This window comes from Oryza sativa, chromosome 2 (assembly GCF_034140825.1).
Source record: "Oryza sativa Japonica Group chromosome 2, ASM3414082v1".
Lineage (NCBI taxonomy): Eukaryota > Viridiplantae > Streptophyta > Magnoliopsida > Poales > Poaceae > Oryza > Oryza sativa.
Window position 1 is genome coordinate 30108280 of NC_089036.1, and position 23335 is coordinate 30131614.

General features: G+C 44.2%; 2 protein-coding genes and 1 long non-coding RNA gene across 5 annotated transcripts; all 3 read left to right on the top strand.

The window, feature by feature from the left end:
- Positions 1–1784: 1784 nt before the first annotated feature.
- Positions 1785–7689, top strand: LOC4330514 (uncharacterized). Its single transcript, XM_015770079.3, has 9 exons — positions 1785–2278; positions 2486–2547; positions 2819–2933; positions 3068–3191; positions 3376–3456; positions 3894–4235; positions 4334–4500; positions 4582–5411; positions 5875–7689. Exons 1-9 carry the CDS (start codon positions 1932–1934, stop codon positions 7338–7340), a joined length of 3534 nt encoding a protein of 1177 aa, XP_015625565.1. The 5' UTR covers positions 1785–1931; the 3' UTR covers positions 7341–7689.
- A 1038-nt stretch (positions 7690–8727) lies between these two features.
- Positions 8728–11383, top strand: LOC4330515 (ribose-phosphate pyrophosphokinase 4-like). Its single transcript, NM_001401951.1, has 6 exons — positions 8728–9171; positions 9274–9685; positions 9779–9847; positions 9977–10105; positions 10543–10642; positions 10720–11383. The coding sequence occupies exons 1-6, from the start codon at positions 9038–9040 to the stop codon at positions 10851–10853; spliced, it is 978 nt and encodes a 325-aa protein (NP_001388880.1). The 5' UTR covers positions 8728–9037; the 3' UTR covers positions 10854–11383.
- A 7870-nt stretch (positions 11384–19253) lies between these two features.
- On the top strand, positions 19254–22868 carry LOC4330516 (uncharacterized). 3 transcript variants are annotated; one of them, XR_001542952.3, is made up of 6 exons: positions 19254–19678; positions 19992–20151; positions 21153–21543; positions 21762–21949; positions 22027–22238; positions 22339–22868. It is a non-coding gene; the product is annotated as an uncharacterized lncRNA (long non-coding RNA). The 3 variants fall into 3 exon arrangements; XR_001542951.3 differs by having other exon boundaries at positions 19995–20151; XR_003240514.2 differs by having other exon boundaries at positions 19995–20151; positions 21874–21949.
- The last annotated feature ends 467 nt before the right edge of the window (positions 22869–23335 follow it).

Below are 23335 nucleotides of genomic sequence, written 5' to 3' on the forward strand. Positions count from 1 at the left end.
CGTGCCTGTGTAGGGAGAAGGGCGGTAGTCGGCAGAGAGGAGCTAGACGGTGGCGGCGGCATCACCGAGCTCTATCGGTGACGAAGACGGGGAAGCTCAGGTTGATGCTTAGGTTGTCATTTTTGCTGTCGTGAGGGCCTCAGGCCTCGGCGTCGTGAAGATAGGAGAGAACATAATGGGAAGATATGGGAAAGGAGAGAGAGAGGCTAGGTGTCATCACCTTTGGCGACACAATGAGGGGAAGCGTGAACTTGGCGAGAAGAGTGGCGAGGCTAGGGAGCATGGCGTCGCCCCACCACCACGGGCCTCCTCTGTTCCCGTGTCGGTCCACCCGACCTCTGAATCTGTGATTTCTACTTTCGAATTAGTGTAGTTAGGAATTAGTTGTTGATATTCACTAAAAAAATTCGAATGACTTCCGTTGTCTTATAAGATACATATTTTACCTCGATTTTCGTTAGCACGTTTTTCAAACTGCTAAAACGATGTATTTTGTGCTAAAACTTTCTATGTGAAATTGTTTTAAGATATAAGATAAATCCATTTCTAAGTTTAAAATAATTAAAACTAAATTAACCATGTGTTATTGGCTTTCTAGTTTTACATGTCCATACTTAATATTCGTCTTCATGGGATCCAAACAGATCATGTTCTTTTGCCATTAAAAAATATTTCACTAGGGGTGCAAGCAGGCTTGTCCGCGAACCCGTTTATAGGCAAAATTAGTGGGTAACCCATGGATTTGACTTGCGGGTTATCTATTAATTTGACCTATAAATGAGTTTATAGATCGACCCACTTGCATATCTAGATGCGGCAAGCCGGACCACGTTGCAAAAATCCATGAGTTATCATCTACTCCCATCCGTACATGTAAAGGAAGTCGTTTAAGACAATATTTAAGTCAAACCTTGGGAATATAAATCATAAATAACTCTCAAGTTGTTGAGTTTGAAAATGTAAAAATTATATGAATAGATTTGTCTTGAAAAATACTTTCACAAAACTATACACATATCACTTTTCAATAAATAATTTTATAGAAACAAGAAGTCAAAGTTATGTGTTTGGAGACCGTGTCACTGTCCAAAACAACTTCCTTTACGAGTACGGAGGGAGTATTTGACCTATAAGTGAACTCGCGGGTTGACCCGCTTGCATCCCTATATTTTAGTTTTTTCAAACTGCCTACTGGTGTATTTTGTGTGAAAACTATCTATATATAAATTGCTTTGAAATGTTAGATAAAACCATTTTCTAATTTTGTAATAACTAAACTTAATTAATCATACGCCTATGATTTTTTTGTTTTCCGTGCTCTAAGTTCATCTTCATTTTCAATATAAACGAACTACTCCCTCCGTACTTGTAAAGAAAGTCGTTTTGGACAGCGACACGATCTCCAAAACATAACTTTGACTTCTTTTTTCTATAAAAATATTTATTGAAAAGTGATATATGTATATTTTTATGAAAGTATTTTTTTTAAGACAAATCTATTCATATAATTTTTATATTTTCAAACTCAACAACTTGAGAGTTATTTATGATTTATATTCCTAATGTTTGACTTAAATATTGTATTAAACGACTTTCTTTATGAGTATGGAGGGAGTACAAGCTACTACGTAGTTTATTGATTTGTTCATTTAACCTGATGACTGTCAGAATTCTGAAATTTTATAACAAGGTCCTTCAGACTTCATAGAAAACACCCTGACTATATTCATTATTACATCTCACATAGCGATACGTGTTTCCACTCCTTGCGCGTCGTCGTCCTCGCCCCCACCCAGTTCTTCCAAACGAACCAAACAGTCACCACAGATCCGAGCTCCCCGTCCTCCCCGGCCACCACCCCGGCGGCGACCGGACCTAGCGCCTCCCGACCGTTCGCCTCGCCTCGCCGCGGCGCCGCGGGTGGGGCGGCCATGGAGGACTACCCGGAGGAGCTGCGGACGCCGCCGCTGTCGCTGGTGTCCATCGTGGGGTGCCCGGAGCTGCACCCCGCGATCTCGGCGGCGCTGAGCTCCAGGCAGCCGCCCATGAACTTGCTCGCCCTCCCGGACTTCTCCAAGGCCTCCATCCTCGCTCGCACCGCCAAGGCCCGCGACCCGCTCGCGCCGCCGCAGGCCCCCGCCGGGATCCTGAAGAAGGACTGGCTCCTCAAGCACCGCACCCGAGTGCCCGCCGCCGTCGCCGCGATGTTCCGGGCCGATCAGGTCTCCGGGGACCCCGCCCAGTGGCTCCAGGCCTGCTCCGATCTCGAGAACCTCAAGTACCTCCTCTACATCTCTTGCATCGTTGATCCCAAATAGATGTGCGCATAATCAGAACTCATAAATATCACCCCTGCAATGCAAATTGGAAACTATCGACCTCTTTTGGATTAAGGACTTTTCTGAAGTATCAGCAGTGTATAAGCAGCTAGTGTAGCACAGACTGAATTCGCAAATACCAAGTAATGTTCATTTTTTTTTTGCAGGTCTGTGATTCAGGGAAGAAACACTAAATTAGTGGTGATCCTTGTACAGAGTCAAGCTGGTGGTAAGCATCCTCTCGAGTATACGTAATAGTAATACATTTTCTCGCTGAACAAGCAATTAGCACTTTAGCTTACGAAGCTTAGCTAAACAATCTGCAACTGGCCATATCTGCAACAGCATTAGATCTGTTATTTTACGCATGTCAATGCCTACACTCTGCGTCATGGGAATCGAGGGTTGGGCTTGGGCATGGGCCTTATGATAACAGACCCTTATACTCGCTTGATATTTGTGTCGTCAAACCTAACCAGATAGCCAATAACATTTTGCAGATGAACTGAGCGAGGATGTTACGGTTGCTCTGAGGAAACGTGCAGAAATTGATTCAAAGCACCTGGTTGTTTTGGTTGAGAGAGATGAAATGGAATGGACCAAATCTCTCAACAAGTATGCTCTGAAACTTCCCCTTAATCTTCTACTGTTATATTTCTTTTTTTTTTGAAACTATCTTTTGCTCTTTTCTTTTTCATGTGTTCCTTGGAGTTATACCTACTAACCTGCATTATGTTCTGTATTGAAAGGTTGACAACTGTTTTTGCGGAGTTATGTACGACATACTATAAGGATGAAGGACGAAGGGTCAAAGCTCGCATCGAGAAAAGGAATTTCTCATCTGTTGAGCTGAGCATTCGCTACTGTTTCAAGGTAGGAAGAGGAATCTCTCTCTGGTTCAATTTAGCACTGTTAGTCATTCTTAATGCCCGTGGTATTGGGACAAAAATTTTTCTTCACATGCTTGGTAAAGTCAGTAGTGCTAATGACTTCTCACTACTCTAATTTTTATTTTTTTTGGGCTGCATTCCTCTGATATTTCTGATTCTAACACCAGGTCGCTGTTTATGCGGAGTTTAGGCGGGATTGGCCTGAAGCATTAAAGTTCTATGAGGAGGGCATTCGTGTTCTGCGTGAGGTGTGAATTGGATCCCTGTTCCATGTTTGCCATAGACCTTAAAAGACTGATAATTAAGTGAATCCACACCTGACATACTCTTTTAGAAGCCAGATTATTGTGACACTGAACTCATGAGTAAATAAAGAAAGACAGCTATGGTTGCTATCCATCCAAATGTCGTATATATTTGTAATGCTGAATATACTCTTGTGCACGTGCTACTTTTAAAATATTAAATATAGAAAACACTTCATGAGGATCTCATACCTGTCTAGCATTAAAGATAATTTATCCAAGCTACCACTCTATCCTGCCCTATCCTCTCCATGTGTGTTTGCATCTTACATTACATATTGAAAGCCTTCAAGATTCCTTACTGTTTTATTTTTCCGACACTATTGCTTAAGCAGTTTCTATTGGCTTTACACCCTGCATTGACAATTGCTCTTATTTAGATGATAGGAACTTCAACAAGACTGCCTCCAACACAACGCCTTGTTGAGGTAAAAGCAGTTGCTGAGCAATTTCACTTTAAGATATCAACAATATTACTTCATGGGGGGAAGGTTGTGGGAGCAATCACATGGTTCCGTAAGCATATCAGAAGCTATGAGCGTGTTGTTGGATCACCAGAAGTTGCTTTTCTTCACTGGGAATGGTTTAGCAGGCAGTTCCTTGTCTTTGGTGAGCTCATAGAAACAACATCTACAACTGTTCCGGATACACTATCTCCTCGTTTTGGCACTGCTGACAACGCACTGACCGAGTGGGAATTTCAACCAGCTTACTACTATCAGGTTCAACCTCTCCCTACACAGCACTACAACAGAGGATATTTCATTCCTTTTACTTGACCACACTAGTGATCTTTTTATGATGCCTTCCCTTCTGGCAGTTGGCGGCAAATTACTTGAGAGAGAAGAGGTATGCCTTAGAGTTCTCTTCATCAAGTGTAAGCCTTACCAAAGGAGTCAATGGATTACCTGAGTCAGTAATGCCTTCCGTATATGTTGGTCAGTATGTACGCTTGTTTGAGCAAGGAGATACAGTTGCGGTGCTTCCGTAAGTTCTTTGACCCTTAGTTACTTTTAGATGTTAACGTAATTTTTATATGACTACTTATATCTGACACTGTGCTTGCAGCCTTTCTGATACTGAGTATACCAGCTATGCTTTGTCAGAAGCTGAAAGGTTTCAAGATTCCTATGAGATAATTGCATTGTTCAGAAAAGCTTATGAATCATTTCGGAGCCTAGGTGCCACAAGAATGGCTTCTGCCTGTAGTGGTGGAATGGCCATTGAGTATTATGCAGCAGGGGATTTTAGTAATGCAAAACAACTTTTTGATGGTGTTGCTGGCCTATACCGTCAAGAAGGTTGGGCCACTTTACTTTGGGAAAACCTAGGTTACTTGAGAGAATGTGCAAGGAAACTTAAGTCTCTGAAGGACTTTATCAGTTATTCACTTGAGATGGCTGCATTACCTTTATTCTCTGGCAGTGGACAGGGAAATTCAGAAAATAAAAGGAAAAATGGACCAGCAGGATCTCCTACCATTTCCAGTAGAGAGCTTATACAGCAGGAAGTTATTAATATCTTGGAAGGAAAGCATGCATCGGAGAACACTGATGATGAATTTGATCTTCATTTGATGGAAGAATCTACTCACCTCGATATTGATCAAATAAGTCCACTAAGGATAGTGTTTCTCGCATCTGTTGCTTTTCACGATCAATCTGTAAAACCTGATTCACCAATGCTTGTCAGTGTCTCTCTACAGTCTCATCTTCCTTGTCCAGTTATGATTGATAAGTTGGAGGTTCAGTTTAACCAATCCGACTGTAACTTTGTTATAGTTAGTGCACAGGAAGATTGTTCTGCATCAAATTCACATGTTCATGATGGAGCTGTTCAGACTCCTCTGACACTGTTCACTGATAAATGGATGCGGTTGACTCATGAAGTTAAACCAGGTATCAGTTATATATATTATATATAGTTTATTTCATTAGATGTTCATCCACCCGCTCTCTGCACGTATTGTAACTTGTAAATGTTTTATTTCTTGAAAAGTAACCTGTAAATATTGTCATATTAGTATCTTAATCTGAACATACAGAAACAACAGGACATTACCAGTCTCATCGTTTTGCGTACAACCGATTTTAAGTCATGACACTTATTAGCAACCAAAACATAAGTTGCGGGTAAAACTCTTTTATATGCGTTCTTAGCGACTTAAATGCCAATGCTGGAAAATGAACTACGATGAAAAAACATCAAAATCAACTATAAAATTAAGTTCTAAAATCCAAATTTTGGCTGTGGCTGATAGATTGAAAATCAAAATTTAAGCTTTATTCGGCATTTGCTGATGTTAACTTTTCCCCTTCTGTTAGTCCTATCATGAAATAACAATGTGAGTACTTTCTGCAGGACAGAGTGGAAAGCTGGAATGTTTGGCGGTGAAGGCAACAATAAGTAAACGTCTTGTAGTTTGCTGCCAAGCGGAAAGTCCTGTTTCAATGGGAGAATTTTCATTGTGGAAATTTGAGGACCAAGTAGAGGCATTACCTATGAAGGACAATGTACTTGCTTTTTCTGGGCAGAAACTGATCCAAGTTGAAGAGCCAGATGCTCAAGTTGACCTTGTCTTAGATTGTCCTGGTCCTGCATTGGTTGGAGAATTATTTACAGTCCCAGTGACCATATTGTCAAAAGGACACGCAGTTCATTCTGGTGAACTGAAAATCAACCTTGTCGATGCCAAAGGTGGAGGCCTTTTGATGAGTCCTAGGGAAGCAGAAGAATCTGAAAGTCATCATGTTGAACTTCTTGGTGTCTCAGATGTGACCACGGAAAATGGGTCAAAGGAAGAAGTTGATAGCATAAGAAAAATCCAGCACTCGTTTGGGGTTGTATCTGTTCCCACATTATATGCAGGTGATTCCTGGTCATGCAAATTGGAAATAAAATGGCATCAAGCAATGTCAGTGATGTTCTATGTCTCACTTGGCTATTCCCTGGACTCGACTGAAGAAGCAGCACTGCACAGACTTAATGTGCACAGAAGCTTGCAAATTGAAGGTAAGATCCCCATGATAGTCAGTCAACAGTTTTTGAGACCATTTAGGCGAGAACCCCTGTTATTATCTAGGATCAGATCCTCAAGTGATGATGATAAAAAAAGTTCTCTTGCTTTCAACGAGTCAAATATGCTTATTTTAAGTGCTAGAAATTGCACAGAGGTACCTTTGCGGCTACACACGATGACTATTGTGTCTAATGATGATGGAAAACAACTCTGCTCAGTGCAACAGATCAGTGGGATTTCCAATGAATACGCAGTTATTGCTCCTAGTGAAGAATACAAAGGAATATTTTCAGTGAATCCACATACTATTAGTCCAAGCTTTTTTCTAGGTGAAATTTGCCTGAGCTGGTCAAGAGATTCAAGCATTGGAGAGAGTCAAGATAGCCGTGTTATAATGAAAGAAAGGTTACCTGAAGTTCATATCGAGGAGCCGCCACTTGTTGTGACCATGGAGTGCCCTCCTTATGCTATCCTTGGAATCCCTTTCACTTTTCATGTGAAGATCTACAATTCAACATCCTTACTTCAGGAAATCAAGTACTCTCTTGTTGATTCCCAGAACTTCGTCTTCTCTGGGGCTCACAATCATGCTGCATCCATTCTGCCGAAAACCGAGCATATTGTTAGCCATAAGCTTGTGCCGCTTGGTTCTGGTTCCCAGCAGCTGCCAAGGATAACAATAACTTCAGTGAGGTATTCTGCTGCACTGACTCCTTCAGCCTCAGCCGCAACTGTCTTTGTATATCCCAGCGAGCCGAAATTCAATTTGGAAAAGGGCTATTCGTCAACTGATCCGTGCGTTAGCTAGACTTGTATATACTCAGATACTCTGGCAGCTCTTAGCTTTGTTCCGGAGAAGCGAGGTATGCTCCTGAAAAAAACACGCCAGTTTTATCTTAATTCTTGAATAGGCCTGGAGCAGATTCTGTTGGTGAACAGCGGTTGGATCATTGCAAAAGTTTTGGCATTCTTTTCAGGTGTTGATTTCGTATACCTTTTTGGATTGACCACATTTCTGTAACTTACGATTTTTGTACCGTTGATTTTGGCTAAGGATAATCAATCATACACACAAGACGGGCTGGTGTAAATTAGCACCCCACTAGAGACAAGTGGGGAATAAACTAGTCCCATGTCTCCCATTAGAACTCGAGAAATTTTCTTGTCTTCTGCTCAGGTTCTCATATGCTTCTTACGATTCCCTTGCTTCTGTACACTTTGTTTTCATGGGAAAAACCTTCACCAACAATGCTCTTCGGTGCTTCATTCGTACTAAAATATATTAACCAAATAATGAATTAGATATTATATAATACTACAGTCTAACACTACATACTACTAATAGTAGTATTAGGGCCTGTTTGGTACAGGTACAGCTCCAGCTCCACCCCTCCTGGAGCTGGAGCTCAGCCAAACAGTTTCAGTTCCACCAAAACTGGGAGTGGAGTTGGGTGGAGTTCTCTCATAAAATGAACTAGAGTTGTGAAGCTAGGTTTAGACAGCTCCACAACTTCACTGCAGACCTAACTCCTGAAGCTAAATTTAGGAGTTGGAGTTGTACCAAACAGGTTATTAGATTGTATAGTAAGAGTTTATTATTTAGCGACTCTCTATTTATAGATTAGTAGTAGTAATAGTATTAGATAGTGTGGTAAGAGTTTGTTTAGCGAATCTGACCGTACGAATATCCGTTTAGATAGTATTAGATATCAGTCAATTCAAATTTGTACTTAGTATACTAGTATTCCCTCCGTTTCGAAATGTTTGACACCGTTGATTTTTTAGCACATGTTTGACCGTTCGTCTTATTCAAAAACTTTTGTAAAATATGTAAAATTATATGCCTGCATAAAAATATATTTTATAATGAATCAAATGATAGGAAAAGAATTAATAATTACTTAAATGTTTTGAATAAGACGAATGGTTAAATATGTGCTAAAAAATTAACGGTCTCAAACATTTCGAAACGGAGAGTATATTTTAGAACCGACGTTTAATCCCTGAGAGCCAGCCGTTGGCTGTGTACTTCATGCCTCTCTATGACACCATATGGTATCGGATTGGTGATAGTAATCCGTCGCGTTGCAGCGGCGGCGGCGCGTTCCATGCTTTCTCCCTTTTTGTTTTTTTTTCGTCAGTTTTTGCAAGTAGCGCTCTATAAAAATCTCGCATTATCTTCTTCCCCAATTTGCGCCGCTACTAGTAGGTGCTAGTCTCGCCTCGAGCCCAAATCCAGCCTGCTCGCGTCGGCCGATCGATCGATCATACCACGGGCCGATTCGTGGCTCGCGCCGCGCGGCTGGGGTCTAAGCTAGGGTTTACGCTCGCGAAAAAAAAAAAGAAAAGTGTTGAGCGAATAATTTGCTCCTAGACCTTTGCTGCTTCTCCCCTGTCGATAAAGCCGACCACACTGCTCGCGTCCCCCCGCGCCGTTCTTTTCGGAGATTCCGCTCGCGCGCGCCGCCGCCGCCGCAGCCGCCCGCCGGGGAGCCCGGGACGAGGATGGAGGTCGTCGTGGCGAGGCAGCCGAAGGCGAAGAAGCAGATAAACCTCTTCTACTGCTCCGAGTGCGAGGAGCTCGCGCTCAAGGTCGCCGCTAGCTCCGACACCATCCATCTCCAGTCCATCAACTGGAGGTACGCTCCCCGTCCTCCTCCTCCTCCTCCTCCTCCTCCTCGCCGGTTTCGTGGAGTCACCTGATTCGCTGATTCGCTTCCGCCGCCGCCGCCGCCGCGCAGGAGCTTCGACGACGGGTTCCCCAACCTGTTCATCAACAACGCGCACGACATCCGGGGGCAGCACGTGGCGTTCCTGGCGTCGTTCAGCTCGCCGTCGGTCATCTTCGAGCAGATCTCCGTCATCTTCGCGCTGCCCAAGCTGTTCATCGCCTCCTTCACGCTCGTGCTGCCTTTCTTCCCCACGGGCTCCTTCGAGCGCGTCGAGGAGGAGGGCGACGTCGCCACCGCGTTCACCCTCGCGCGCATCCTCTCCATGATTCCCAAGTCCCGGGGCGGCCCGACCAGCGTCGTCATCTACGACATCCACGCGCTCCAGGAGAGGTTCTACTTCGGGGACGACGTCCTCCCCTGCTTCGAGACCGGGATTCCGCTCCTGCTGCAGCGCCTCCGGCAGCTCCCCGATGCTGACAATGTGCGTAGCAAGGCCACCGGTGTCCTACTAATTTCTTTCAAGTACCCAATTCGTGTTGCTACTGCTGACTTGTGTGATTTGTGTGTTGCGCAGATCACCATTGCCTTCCCGGATGATGGGGCGTGGAAGCGTTTCCACAAGCTATTGCTCAACTTCCCAATGGTTAGCTTCTTGTTTTGTGTGAATGAATGAACATGTCGAAATTCGGTTATGCATGCCATTGTGGAATTGCTCTTTTTTTTTTCTGGTTGAAAGACTCCGAGTTTTTACTTTGGGCTGTTTGATTATAAGGTTGTCTGCGCAAAGGTTCGGGAAGGTGACAAGAGGATAGTTCGAATTAAGGAGGGGAATCCTGAAGGCCGGCATGTGGTTATTGTTGATGATTTAGTGCAATCTGGGGGAACTCTTAGAGAATGTCAGGTATCAACATACTGTCTGTGGCTTTGCCATGATACTACAAAGTAGTGCTTCAGTGACTTAATTTTTACTAATGTTGGATTTTCTTACTTCCACTTTAGTGGGAGAGGCCAAGAGGGATATGGTTTTTTGCTATCTTTGTTTTTAGTTGTCTGACAAAGAGTAATGCCTCCTATAATATACGTTTCACATATTAATTGCCAACAGGCAGAGGTCCTGAAAAACAGAGATTAATTACATGCCCTTGTAAAACCTGATCTTAGCAAAGTCAGTCACATGCTTATTTTTGCATTTTCATTTTTTAGTAGGCTTGATGTTCATTTTACTCCATGTAATTGTTTTAACACTTTTGAGGACGTACTAATTCATAAACTGTTGATGGGATATGCTGCTTTATGTTGCATTTCTCATTAATGCTTCTTTGTCTAATTATTTTGCAGAAAGTTTTGGCTGCTCATGGTGCTGCAAAAGTTAGTGCTTACGTGACTCATGCTGTTTTTCCCAAGCAGTCGTATGAGCGCTTCACTCACACTAATTCCGGTAATTCGTGATTCTCTTCTCTTTCTACCTTTCAGCCACTCAACTTCAGTTCTCACCCTTTTTTTTCCCACTCACAGCTGGGTCAGCTGACAAGTTTGCGTATTTCTGGATCACTGACTCCTGCCCTCAAACAGTGAAAGCCATCAACCAACAACCTCCATTTGAGGTGTTGAGCCTTGCTGGTTCGATTGCGGATGCCCTTCAAATATGAACTTTGTTTTTGGTAATGGGCTACTCCCATTTTTCCTAAATGTTAGAGTTCACTTTCAGCTCCAGTAAAAACAAATAATGTGGAGTGAGTTATCTTAATTATGGCTTTGGCCTGACGTCTTCATAAACATCTCAATATGTGATGGTAAAATAAGGCATTTGATGCTCATCTGTTCCTTCTTGAGCAAAGCGCACACAATCACTGCTTTATTTCCTGACATGTATACTACTGGAGGCTGAGCACATCTGCACAAGTGCTCGTTTTTTGTCTTGCTCCCGAAAAAAGCGCTTATTTCTGTCTTAATATTGATATGACTGTTTATTAAAACTCATGTTTTATTCTACATTTTGAGTTCTTATAGCAACACATGCTGGTTGATTAGTTGGTACTACCTCTGTTTCACAATGTAAGTCATTCTAGAATTTTCCACATTCATGTTGATGTTAGTAGATTCATTAACATCAACATGAATGTGGGAAATGCTAGAATGACTTATATTGTGAAATGAAGGAAGTATGTTATTTGGGAAGATGAATTACCTCTTCAATTCGTTGTGCGTTGTGTTGTACGACAGTGCATTGTGTGCTATAGGATGGAATGGATCACTTCTTTTGAAGACATCATATAGATAGCTGATGTATAGAAAAGTGGAGCATACGTATTCTTTCCTTCTAACTGGCTCCTAGTAAAAGTTGCATAATGTTCTATCGAGATAATTCATGCTCCTGACAAGTAAAAGTAGAATAGCCTGGTAATATTTTTTCATTCTCCGATTATTGGTCTGGCTCTTTTCTTTTCTTTTTTTGAACTCATGTAACTTTATTTAAGTAAGAGAAGTAACACAGTACACGAGTACAAGTTTGCATACAGTGGAGGACACTGGAATACAACCAGGTTTGCAGAAAAGCCCCTTAGAACTGGGCAAATTACACTTGAGCTTAATAAAGTGCAGAAAAGGACTTTAAAAATAGCAAAAAGCAATGGAGTCCTTTCCCCCTTTTTTGCCTTCAACCCCAACGACGAAATCCAGAAACTTGACTCTGACGGTGGAGGATGCGCTGCAGGAGATTGAACCAACATGCTGTCCCAAACGGGGCCTTGCAAAGGAGGTTTGGATGTTGGAATTCACATAATAATATCAGCAACAACATATAAGAAATTCGCCGGATCCGGATCCGGATCAGTGAAAGAAAGTTGGCTTGCAGACAAAAATTTCAAGGATGAACCCTATAACTATTCCACTGGCAGGATGAACCCTATAACTATTCCACTGGCGAAAGTTGGCTTGCAGACAAAAATTCCAAGGATGAACCCTATAACTATTCCACTGGCAGGATGAACCCTATAACTATTCCACTTCCACTGGCGAAAGTTGGCTTGCAGACAAAAATTCCAAGGATGAACCCTATAACTATTCCACTGGCGAGGATTAGAGAGAGAACGTAGCAGTTTGCAAAGAAAACTGAGAGGCATACCCGATTTATAGGAGATTGAGACCATCTCGGCTAGACTTGGAAATATCAAACGCCTTGGAGAAAAAAAAATCCTTCGCTGGAGAAGTAGCAGAGGAGAACCAGCCGAGGAAGAAATTCGTCGAAGAAATGAAAGTTGGTCGACGCTACCTGTGAACTCGCAGATCTGGAGGGATCCCGAGTGATGACTAGAAGACCCTGAGAACAAACTCCAGAGCTAGCTCCAGCTGTGTTCATCTTGCTCCGGACTCAAAAAACCAACTACACAACGGGAGAACCCCGACTAAACAGGAAAAACCCGACTAAACTAACCTAATACTAGGGGGAAGGACCGGACCCCTCTCCCTCTCTCCGCCGACGACGAATCATCGGAGGAAAGGAGGAAAAGGGGCCGAACAAGCGACGATAGAGCTGTAGCTTGAAAGCGGAAAGTATAGATGGCGAAAAGGTCCGAGGCTCGACGGTCCGGCCCACGACACGACATTTTGGCCTGGCCTAAGCACGGCACGGCCCGACGGGGTAGGGCCCGTGCCGGTCCGGCCCGACCGCCGGGCCGTGCCTGGGCCCCTCCTCCGGCACGTTGGGCCGGTAGCCAGGCCCAACACACAATGAAAGGGAGTAAAAATAGACATATTATATGCCACGGTCCAAAGAATAGGGACATAAAATAGACTTATTTTAGCTATATATATGTCAGCCCAAAGAGGAGGGAGGGAGTATGTCACAGCCCAAAGAGGAGGGAGGGAGAATAGACTTATTTAAAAAAAGGCACGATGGGCCACCCGTGCCTTCGGGCTGGCACGGCACGGCCCGACTACTGGTGGGTTGTGCCTAGGCCGGAGGTGCGGCCGATCGGGCCGTGCCGGCCCGATGGCTGGTGGGCCGTGCCTAGTCGTGCCTAGGCCGGGCCGTGCCGAGCGGGCCTCATGGCCATCTATAGGGGAAAGCGAGGGTCTGGCTCTTGAAGGGAGCATAATCAACTAGGGCCTCTTTGGATCCGGAGGGCTAATTATTAGCCCTCCAGAATCTTACTATTTAGAAGTATTAAACGTAGATAACTAACAAAACCCATTCCATAACCCGTAAGCTAATTTAGGAGACGAATCTAATAAGCCTAATTAATCCATGATTTACTACAGTGATACTACAGTAATCATCCGCTAATTATGAATTAATATACCTCTTTAGATTCGTCTTGCGAATTAGCCCAGGGGTTCAACAAGTAGTTCTGTACATAGACTTTATTAAATACTTCTAAATAGCAAGATTTCGGAGGGCTAATTATTTGCCTAGAGAACTGAATGGCTAGGATGCACATGGAAGGCATTACTCCCTCCGTCCAAGAAAAAACCGATCTAGTATTAGATATGACACATCCTACTACTATGAATCTGAACATATATCTGTTTAGATTCGTTGTATTAGGATGTGTCACATCCAATCCTAGATTTATTTTTTCTAGGACGGAGAGAGTACTTAACCAATAACTATAATAGAACCAGTAGTACTAGATAGAGAGCTTGTTGGCAGAACTATAGCTTCACCTAAAAAGGGAGCGGAACATACTGAAGAGCTATCATAAAATGGACTAGAGAGGTAAACTGAGTGGGGTTCGAGCCGCTTCACAACTCCACTCTAAAGCAAGTGAAGTTAAATTTAGGAATTAGAGTTTTAACAAACAGACTAATAATATATTATAGCACAAATAAAAAGGATATGCCAAATATATACACCTATATTTTAAATTTATACTTCCTCTATTTCACACCATAAGACGTTTTGAGTTTTAAATAGTTATGCATGTATCCATGTATGTGTCTTTATATACATGTCCAAATTCATATGAATGTTGGTGAATTTATATGATATCTTTTATTTCACACTATAAGACGTTTTGGGTTTTAAATAGATGCATGGATCCATATATGTATTTCATATACGCGTCCTAATTTATATAGATGTTGGTGAATTTAGACGAGGTATGAAGATGCCAAAATATCTTATATTGTGGAACGGAGGAAGTATATGTTAGTATGTTCAGAACAGATATTGGTAGAACCTAATATTCCTTATATTTGAATATTGAGGCTCCGTTTGAGATAGCTAATTGTTTAGTTTTTTAATAGCTACTGAGGGTTATAAACAAATGAATTTCACTAGTACAAAGTTAGAAAAGTTATAGACAAGCATTCAAAGAAAATTTCATGTAGGAATTTGAGTCGGCTGTGACCTCGTTGGGGAAGTTGAGGATGGCCTTGGATCAGCGGAGCTGGAACATGACACGGTTGTAGGCGGCGCGTGGCCTCGACGACGATGTCGTAGGTCTCGAGCCGGTGGCGACGACGAGGGCGTGAGGATTGGTGGTGGGCGTCGTCGAGGAGGTGGGCGGCAGCAAGGGGATTCCTGGCGAGAAGGATGGTGTGGGAGGTGTGCACTGTGGAGGTGGAGGCGGAGGAGGTGGCACGTGTGGTCATCAACTCCTAGACTGCACCAACAAGGCCGCCCACCGCATCACCCGTTGCCGGTGAAAGTGCATCTAGGCCCCTAATGATTTTGATGATTGATTACAATGCGATTAGAGAGGACTAACACTTTTATTCAAGCAAATGTGAAGGTTGTTATGTCCTCGACATGTTGTAATGAGATGCATACCCCATGAATGCGACATCACGATGCAATGCGGCAATGATCAAATGGTATATTGTATCTTTTACCTTACATTGTGTCGTAGGAATGTCGTACTATTAAGAGCGATACCACATGCATATTATTGGTAGAATACTAGTGCTCAAAATGCTTCATCTTTGTGTGAGTTGAAAAACCTAAGTAAAAATTTCAATCCCGAGTTGTTTCACTTGTCACAACACTTACACCGGGTTTCTTTGCAAGTTTTTCAACATCTCTTGAAGGTTTTGGACCATGTTTTATGTTGGGTTTGACCCACGAAACTAGCTTTTCATAGAGTCCAAGATCTTCGAAATCGGAGTTCGGAGTAAAAAGTTATTGTAGTTTTACTTGATCAACATCAGACTATCCGATTTGAAATCAGACTATCCGATTTTTCACAGAACTTCACTCTCTGTCTTGATTTGAAAAAATCCTATCGAGTGAGTTTTTCTAAGTATCGGAGTATCCGATGTCGGATCAGATAGTCTGATGATACAGAGACTCCGAAATTTCATAGAACTTGAGTCTCTGTTTGAGGACGAAGTTTTTGCTTCTAAAATATCAGATACTCCGATTTAACATCAGTTAGTCTGATGTCTCGGAAAGTCCGAAATTTCATGGAACTTCGTTCTCTGTTTCTCGTTGCCTTGGAGGTTTAAAATATCGGACTATCCGATCTTGTATCGGACTATCCGACGTGGGCTGAAAGATTCCTCTCCAACGACCACATTTTTTTTGGGGGGGGGGGTCTATAAATACCCCCCACCTAACCCTTTTCTAGGGTTACCCAACTCATTTCATTCTCATTCACTTTGGGTTGAACTTGGTGCTAAGGTGCTTTGGATCTTTGAGCTCTTTCTCCCTCTCTCAAATCCCTCCTTGTTCTTTGTGTGGTGGATCTTGGTGGTTGTGGATTTGGTGTTTGAGGGCCTAGTGTGTGTTTCACTCGATATTGAGCACTAGGGTTTGACCAAGAGTTGTGTGGTGTTTGTTACTCTTGGAGGTTGAGGACTCCTAGACGGCTAGGTGTCACTCCCGAGCCACCGATCTATGTGTGGTTGGCCGGGAGAAGTTTGTGAAGGCCGGATCTCGCCTCCGCAAGGAAAGAGATACCCCTTAGTGGAAGGAGGAGTGCTTAGTGCAACCTCTTGAGGAAAGGGTTAGCAAAGACCCGGCTCTTAGTGAGCTCCTCAACGGAGAGTAGAATCCCCTCAAGGATTTGAACTCCGGGAACAACTTCGTGAACTTCATCATTGGTGATCTCCCTTCATCCTCCTTTTAGCTTTGCTTAATTGTGCCACTATAGATCTAGTTGCTGTTTGTGCTTTACTCTTGTCTGTGTGATAGATCTACTTGTTGTGCTTCATTGGTGGATCAGACAGTCTGATCCAACATCAGACTATCTGATATTTTTGGATAGTCTGACTGTGGATCAGACTTTCCGACCTTATTTCAGTTTTAGCTTCCGCATAAAGTTTTAAATTAGCCTATTCACCCCCCTCTAGGCCTAATTGACCCTTTCAGCCGGCCTCCTTCGAACCCGCTGGCTGGCCGGCCCACCTAGACGAGGGTAGAAGAGAAAGAGAGAGAGAGAGAGAGAGAGGGGAAGGAGGAGGAGGAAAGGAGAGAAGAGGGGAGAGAGAGGGAGAGGGTGATGACATGGTCACCCAGGTATGGCCACCACTATCGGTGATATGGGCCAGGGTGTACAAAGATTGGAGGGAAGAGGCTGCCCCCAGTGTCCACGTGGCACTCCTCCCAGGGGGTCGGGCCCAAGGATGGGCGGCGGCCATCCCCTCCAAGCCCGAGGGGTCGAGCCGCCACGTGTATATGGTTAGGTGGGTGCCTCACAGCGTCCACCTAACCGCATTTAAGGCAGTTGCAGCGGGCGTTCCACGCCGTGCCGAGCGCCAGACCGGCCTGTGACTGGTCAGTGACCGGTCCATGACCGGCCGAATGATGGATGGGACGACTGCAGAGCGCTCATGCCCTGACCGCATGTCAGGCGGCGTGCAGCGGGTTATGCCCCGTTCCATCGTAATGATGAGGGGCTCTTAGCCACTCATCCCATCCGGTGTGGCCAGGCCCGAGTTTGTATTCCCGGTGCAAGCCTGCACTCTAAGTCCCCATCCATTAAATGATGAATGACGCAGGCGTCCCCCATGTCAGCCGGCCTGATGTGGTGGGCCCCATATGGCAGCCGATGTGCGTGTGGCTTGCCATGCCTAGCCACTGACAAAGTGACATGCGGCAGACGGTTTGCCCCGCCCAGTCAATGAACAGGTGACAGGCGGCGGCAAGTTACCCCGCCTCATCACATCGTGATGGTGGGGTTTTTTTTTCTAGCCCCTAGATCCGCCCAGAGCTGGTTCATCTGCTCTGGTCTAAAGCCGACCTCCTGTTTCCCGGTGTAAACAGGAGCCCAATTAAGAGTCTTCATCCATTAATTGGCGAATGACACAATGCTCCCTCGTGTCTAGCGGCTCGATTTGATGGGCCCATGTTGTGGCGGTCGAGGATGTGGTCGTCATGTCAATAGAATAAAACGTGCTCTTTAGCATAATCAATTATGTCGATGATATAGGCCCGGGGGTATCATGTTTGGAGGGAGGAGGCCGCCCCTAAACCCACGTAGCACTTCCCCGAGGAGGGTCGGGCCCGGGGTGGAGTGACAGCTGCCCCTCCTTGCCCGAGGGTATCAAAACTAGAGGAAGGAGGCTGCCCCTAGTGCCCACGTGGCCCTCTCCCGAGCGGGGTCGGGCCCGGGGTAGGGGGGCGGCCGCCCCCCTCCGCGACCGGGGGTCGGGCTTCCTCGACCCCCTCCGCGGGTCGCCACGTGCGATGCGTTAGGTGGCCGCCCCCAAGAGCCCACCTACCCGCATTTATGGCGGCATGCAGCGCGTCTGACCGGTCCGTGACCGATCGAATAACCGATGGGACTAGGGGTAGTGCACCTGCGCACTGTCCGTCTGTCAAGCAGCCTACAGCCTTGAAGTGCCCCGTCTCATCATAATGACGAGAGGCTTTCAGCCTCTCATTCCAGCTGGAGTCGGTCCGCCCGCTCTGGTCAAAGAAAGGATCCCGTTTCCCGGTGTAACAGGAGCCCAGAAGTCTCCATCCCTTAAATGGGAGATGACGAGGGCACCCCCCGTGTCAGGTGGCCTGTTCTAATGGGCTCACCACCAAGGCAATGTGCATATGGCTTCCGAGCTAAGGCACAAGACATGCATTTAATGTAGAGAACATTTTCCCTCCTCTCTAGGTAGCTCTTATGGCATATGTGGTAACCCCTTAAGGTACAAAAGGAGGTCCAGGCCTACGAAGGAGGTGGTTGAAACCTAAAAATTCTGAAGGGAAGCTGAGTCTTAGCTTCCTCGCTAGAGATTCAGAGACTTTGTAATCTTAGAAAAATTATCATACACATGAGTAGGGTATTATGCTCCTTAGCGGCCCGAACCTATCTAAATCTCTTTTGTCTCACCCCTCTCGAGGGCCCGACCCCCTCATTTCTTCAAATACTTCCAGCTCCTCAATTTTCATCCACTGCCCTAGGCCGAACTAACAAAGGAGGAGCCTCACGGTCCCCCGCTCGAGGAGTTCATCCTCCGATAAATTCCTTTTCGCCTTCTCCCCTAAGTAATCCGGTAAACTCCTGTGGTGCCTCCTTAGGCTATAAAAGGAGGCCCATGTCCTTGGTGGGGGGATCAAAAGATTAGCTTTTGCATACCAACTCTAGTTTGTACATCCGAGATTCAGAGACTTTCAAAGCTCAAAAAAATCATCATACACAGGAGTAGAGTGTTACGCTTCTCATTGGCCCGAACTTGTATAAACTCCTTTTATCTCATTGCTCTTGAGGGGCCCCGACCCCCTCTACAGCACACATCCATCCAAACCCTCAATTCTCACCCGCTACCCCCCGCCCGAATTAACAAAGGGGGCCTCACTCCCCCGCTTGAGGAGTTCACCCACCGGCAGCCACGTAGGACAAAACTGGTGTCAACCACCTAATGACCCAGAGTAATCTGTTTTTGTAAGTTATGACTCAGGGTGATCCGGTTTTGTAAGTTGAGGGATCATATATATCTGGTTTTTCAGTTGAGGGACGATGTTGTAATTCGGTGACAAGATGAGGGATCTTATATATACTTTTTCCAAATGGCAAACGCTCCCGGTTGGTTCGGGACTAGCCCCGATTTTGGCCCAGCTACTCAGGCCCAATAAGCAGAAGGAGAAGCGGGCGCTGCGCTTAGGTCTCGGTAAGGCAATGCGCTTCGCGGCGGCGCTGCGCTGCTCCCTCGCACGCGCGTGACCGCGCCGCCGCCGTTGCCTCGCCTCTCCTCGCAGCCTCTCTCTGCCTCTCCTCGTCGCCACTGAGCACTGGGTCTCGGTGCCGCCGCCGCCGTCCGCTTGTCCCGAGCCGCGTAGGCCGGAGGACGGGGGCGCACACCACCGGTCCCCGCCGCGGCGCCGCATCGGCACAGCCACAGACCACCGCCGAGCGAAGGCGTCCATCTGCCGCACCGCCACCGGTCGCCAGCTCCGGGAGCTCGGGAACCCCGTCTGACTGGCTCCCTCTCGCACTGTCGCCTGACCCTCATCCCCTGCCCGTCGCTGTCGACCGCCGTTCGCGGCTTCTCTACCCTCCGCGCCGCGGCTCCCGGCTGCCGTCTCCTGCTCCTACAGGTTATACCTCTAGCTCATATCTTCATTATTCTCACTGTGTTTGATCAAGGAAGCATTTGCCATTGCTAAATTTGTGATGTGCCGCGGACTTATTTTAGTTTGTAGGATTGGTAAAGACATGAAGAGGAGTGGGGAGTACACATTTTGAACTATCTGTATTGTAATATGTGCACATTTTGAACTTGCTAGTTAAATTAGTTGATTACTGATGTTATAAGATATTATTGGTATATTTGTTCGCCTTTTACCTGAATTTGTACTCATGGGATTTGCGGTGATACAAAATTTTGGTATGTGATGTGAACTTGTGAAGCAGGACCACCGGACGAAAATTTCTTGTTACGCCACTACTTCATAAGCTACTGCGACGATCTCTCTTCCTAGGCACCTCCACCCGGTGGCCTGGCTACCTGCTACACCGATTCACCCTTTACTTGGGTATTGTTTCCCCCATTTGCAAAATGCTGCCTAAGGTGAGCTTGCTTTTTTCCCCTCCTCTTTTCTTTTTTCTTTTCTGTTCGTATGTGCTTGAATCGGTCACTCACTTTTTCTATACATTACGATTAATTGATGTTTTGCATGGTCTAAGGCACTAGGCAAAACTAATGTTGTACTGAACTTGCTCTCTCTTTGGTTTCTCGAAATAAGTTGGCTGAACCCCTGCCTGCAGCAGCCCGTGGTGGTTTCTTGGTTCTGTTGTTATAAATGCTTAATTGCGCAAGTGCTTACATGGAGTGCTTATATAGTAAATAGAATCAGATTTGTGTTGTTCATATTTTTTGTGTGTGATGCTTGGCAGTTGTTTATGTATAAAATAATAGGAAAAGGTAGTTGTCTGAGCACTTGTGGTACCAGTAGTGATTGATCGTGTCCTGTTTACTTGTAGTATTGTTAATATGGCTATATTGTTAGTATGGCTGGGTTCTCTTTGCTTTTGTATCAAGTAGGAGTCTGCACGATGCTGCAATCCTGTAGATGCAGTCCCTAGGCTACGCTCCAGTTAGTGAAGGCTCAGTACTGCTGTTCTAGTAGTTCTAGTGTGTCGAGGGAAGGATCTGGTCCGCTGGCTCTGTGTGTGTGTGTGTGTGTGTGGAAACTACTTACCGTAGGAGTATTGACTTTTGTAATGTCTTGTCTCCTAAACTTCTCCCTTCTTCCTACCATGTTTTCTGTACTTCAATAGAAATGGGCATGCCCTTATCAAAAAAATAATAATCTACACTTGAGAAAAGAATTTTGCAGTAGACAATATAAATTATATATGAGTTCTCGATGATATGGACACATCCTTCTTTTAGGCACCATATTTATAAGCACCAATCATTCACATAACCTCAAGTTCTTTATATACCTCCCATTGTACATGATCTCAAGTTTTCAAATTCTTGTATATGGTTGTATGCTTGTTTCTTTATAGGAGGTAGATATCAAATGATCCTAATGGCTTTTTTTTAATATGATGTTTCATTACCAGGATACTTTTGATAATCTCCAAGCCAAGGTTCAAATGTGTTTCGTTAGGATAATAGCTATGAGTGCAGGAAAACCGACTTTATTTGCTCCAGGAATAGTTATTGCGAAGAAGAAGCTATCATGCTACGTCATAACAGACAAGGGGACATTTTGTTATGGTTCTGAAGGGCTCTATGCTGCTGTTTTTCCTGGCTTGAACATGGAGAGTGTGGCGATTAACTTTACCGATGTATCAATTGCTGATAGTTGTCTCTTTCATGCTAAGCAAACCAAAATGCACTAATCCATTAGCTGCTGTGAAAATCTGTGAATCTGGACCGTTGATTAATGAGGATGTTTACACCTTGGGATATCAGAATCCAAAAGTACCTTTTATCTCCTGGATCGGTCCGGTGAGCTAAAATCCTTATTTTTATCTAATTTCATCTGTCTTACTTCCTCTGTTTCATTAACATCAATATGAATGTGGGAAATGCTAGAATGACTTACATTGTGAAACGGAGGGAGTATTAAATGATTATATTAGATTTGTTGGTTCTTATGAAATGCTTAATTAGTCCTATTAAATGATTAAATTATATTTATAGGCTCTTATGAAATGTTTAATTAGGTTTGTAAGAAAGGCGGATTTTACTCATGATTGTGCTACTTCCTTGTGCCTCATTTGGGTCCCCTGTCTTTACTGTTGATGGTCTTTTGGTTGGGATCTGCTTCGACAATAGAGGTGCTGTCCGGGCCTATAAGGTGCAATCTATTATACAACATGTTCAGAAGATTCAAACACAGATAAAAAGCAAGGTGCAGTATTTTGAAATCTTTTGCAATCAATAACATCACAAATTTCTCTTATTTACAATCTCTTGGTTTTTGTGTAGGCAATCAAGGACATTTTGCAGCCTTTTATGGACCAAAAGAATGTTTTATTAGAGAAAAGGAAGCCACCAGTTGATACTAGTGCCGGAGCTTCAAAAAAGAGTAAAACCACACGTTGATAGCGTCAGTCTATCAGAGCTTCGAAAAAAGAGAAAAGCCCTTAGCAATGCACATAAAAGATGAAGGCGCAAGCTAACAGATAGACAGTGGTTACGTAAGTTTCTAGTGCATCACAATATGTCAGGACATCTTGTTCTGATCTTTTTGTTCGTTTTCATCAATTTAGTTTTTTTTTGTTAATTATATACTTGCAGTTTGTGCGTGGATATTCGCATGCTCTATGACTCGTCATGCCTCAATGATGCTTCTTCACCCGTTTTCATTTGGCTGATGGAAAATCTTTTGGAGGCCAGCTTGTGGATTGTAGGTGGCTGCCACAAAATTGTGATTCCTTTCTAGGGGCAATCCAGGGCTGTTAAAACCTCTCAAGCTTTCAAATTGTAGCAGCTGTGTGGTGATATGCTTCCTCAGATTACAGATTCCGGATACCCTATTGGTTTCTTTATGCTTCCTCAGATTTCAGATTCCGGATACTCTATTGGTTTCTTTATGCCTGACCCGCAGAACTGTTTATTTTTTGATGCTTGCGTTGCCCTGTGCCCTACTCGCTTAGTGTTGTCTGTTCTTGTGAAACGTGTTTTAGTGGGAAGTCTAGTAAAAAAAACAGGTTTAGTTTTTCATTCTGTTAACATGTATTTAATACATCCTCCGTTTGGATTATATAACACCCCCATCGGTTTGCTTATGCGGTTGCTTATCGAATAAAAATTTAAAAGTTACATTATTTTTAAACTTTTTTATTTATACACGTGTTTTTGAAAGATCTACGAAAATACTCTCTGTCCCACTTCCCCATAAGTTGTTTTTTTATGGGATTGGATGCAATATACACCATCGTTCCAGGTGCCAGACCTTGCGGTGGCGCGGTTCATAGTCACATTACTCGCTGGTTGTACAATTGAGGAATATGATTTTAACAGGAGCAAGAAATGAGGAAGGCAAAATAGACTTAATCCTTTCTGGACTGATGTGTGGGCCTTGTTTTTAGCTGGGCTTTTTCTTTAGAGTGGGCTGCCAGCATGCACATGGGCCTCAAACCCACATATATCACTTTAAAATTTGTTTTAAATTTACATATACAAAGTTTATAGATATAAACTTTACACGTGCAAAGTTTAAATGCACATATATGTAAAATATATACGTACAAAATTGCTATGTATAGTTTTTTCTGATGTAATAAAATTCTAT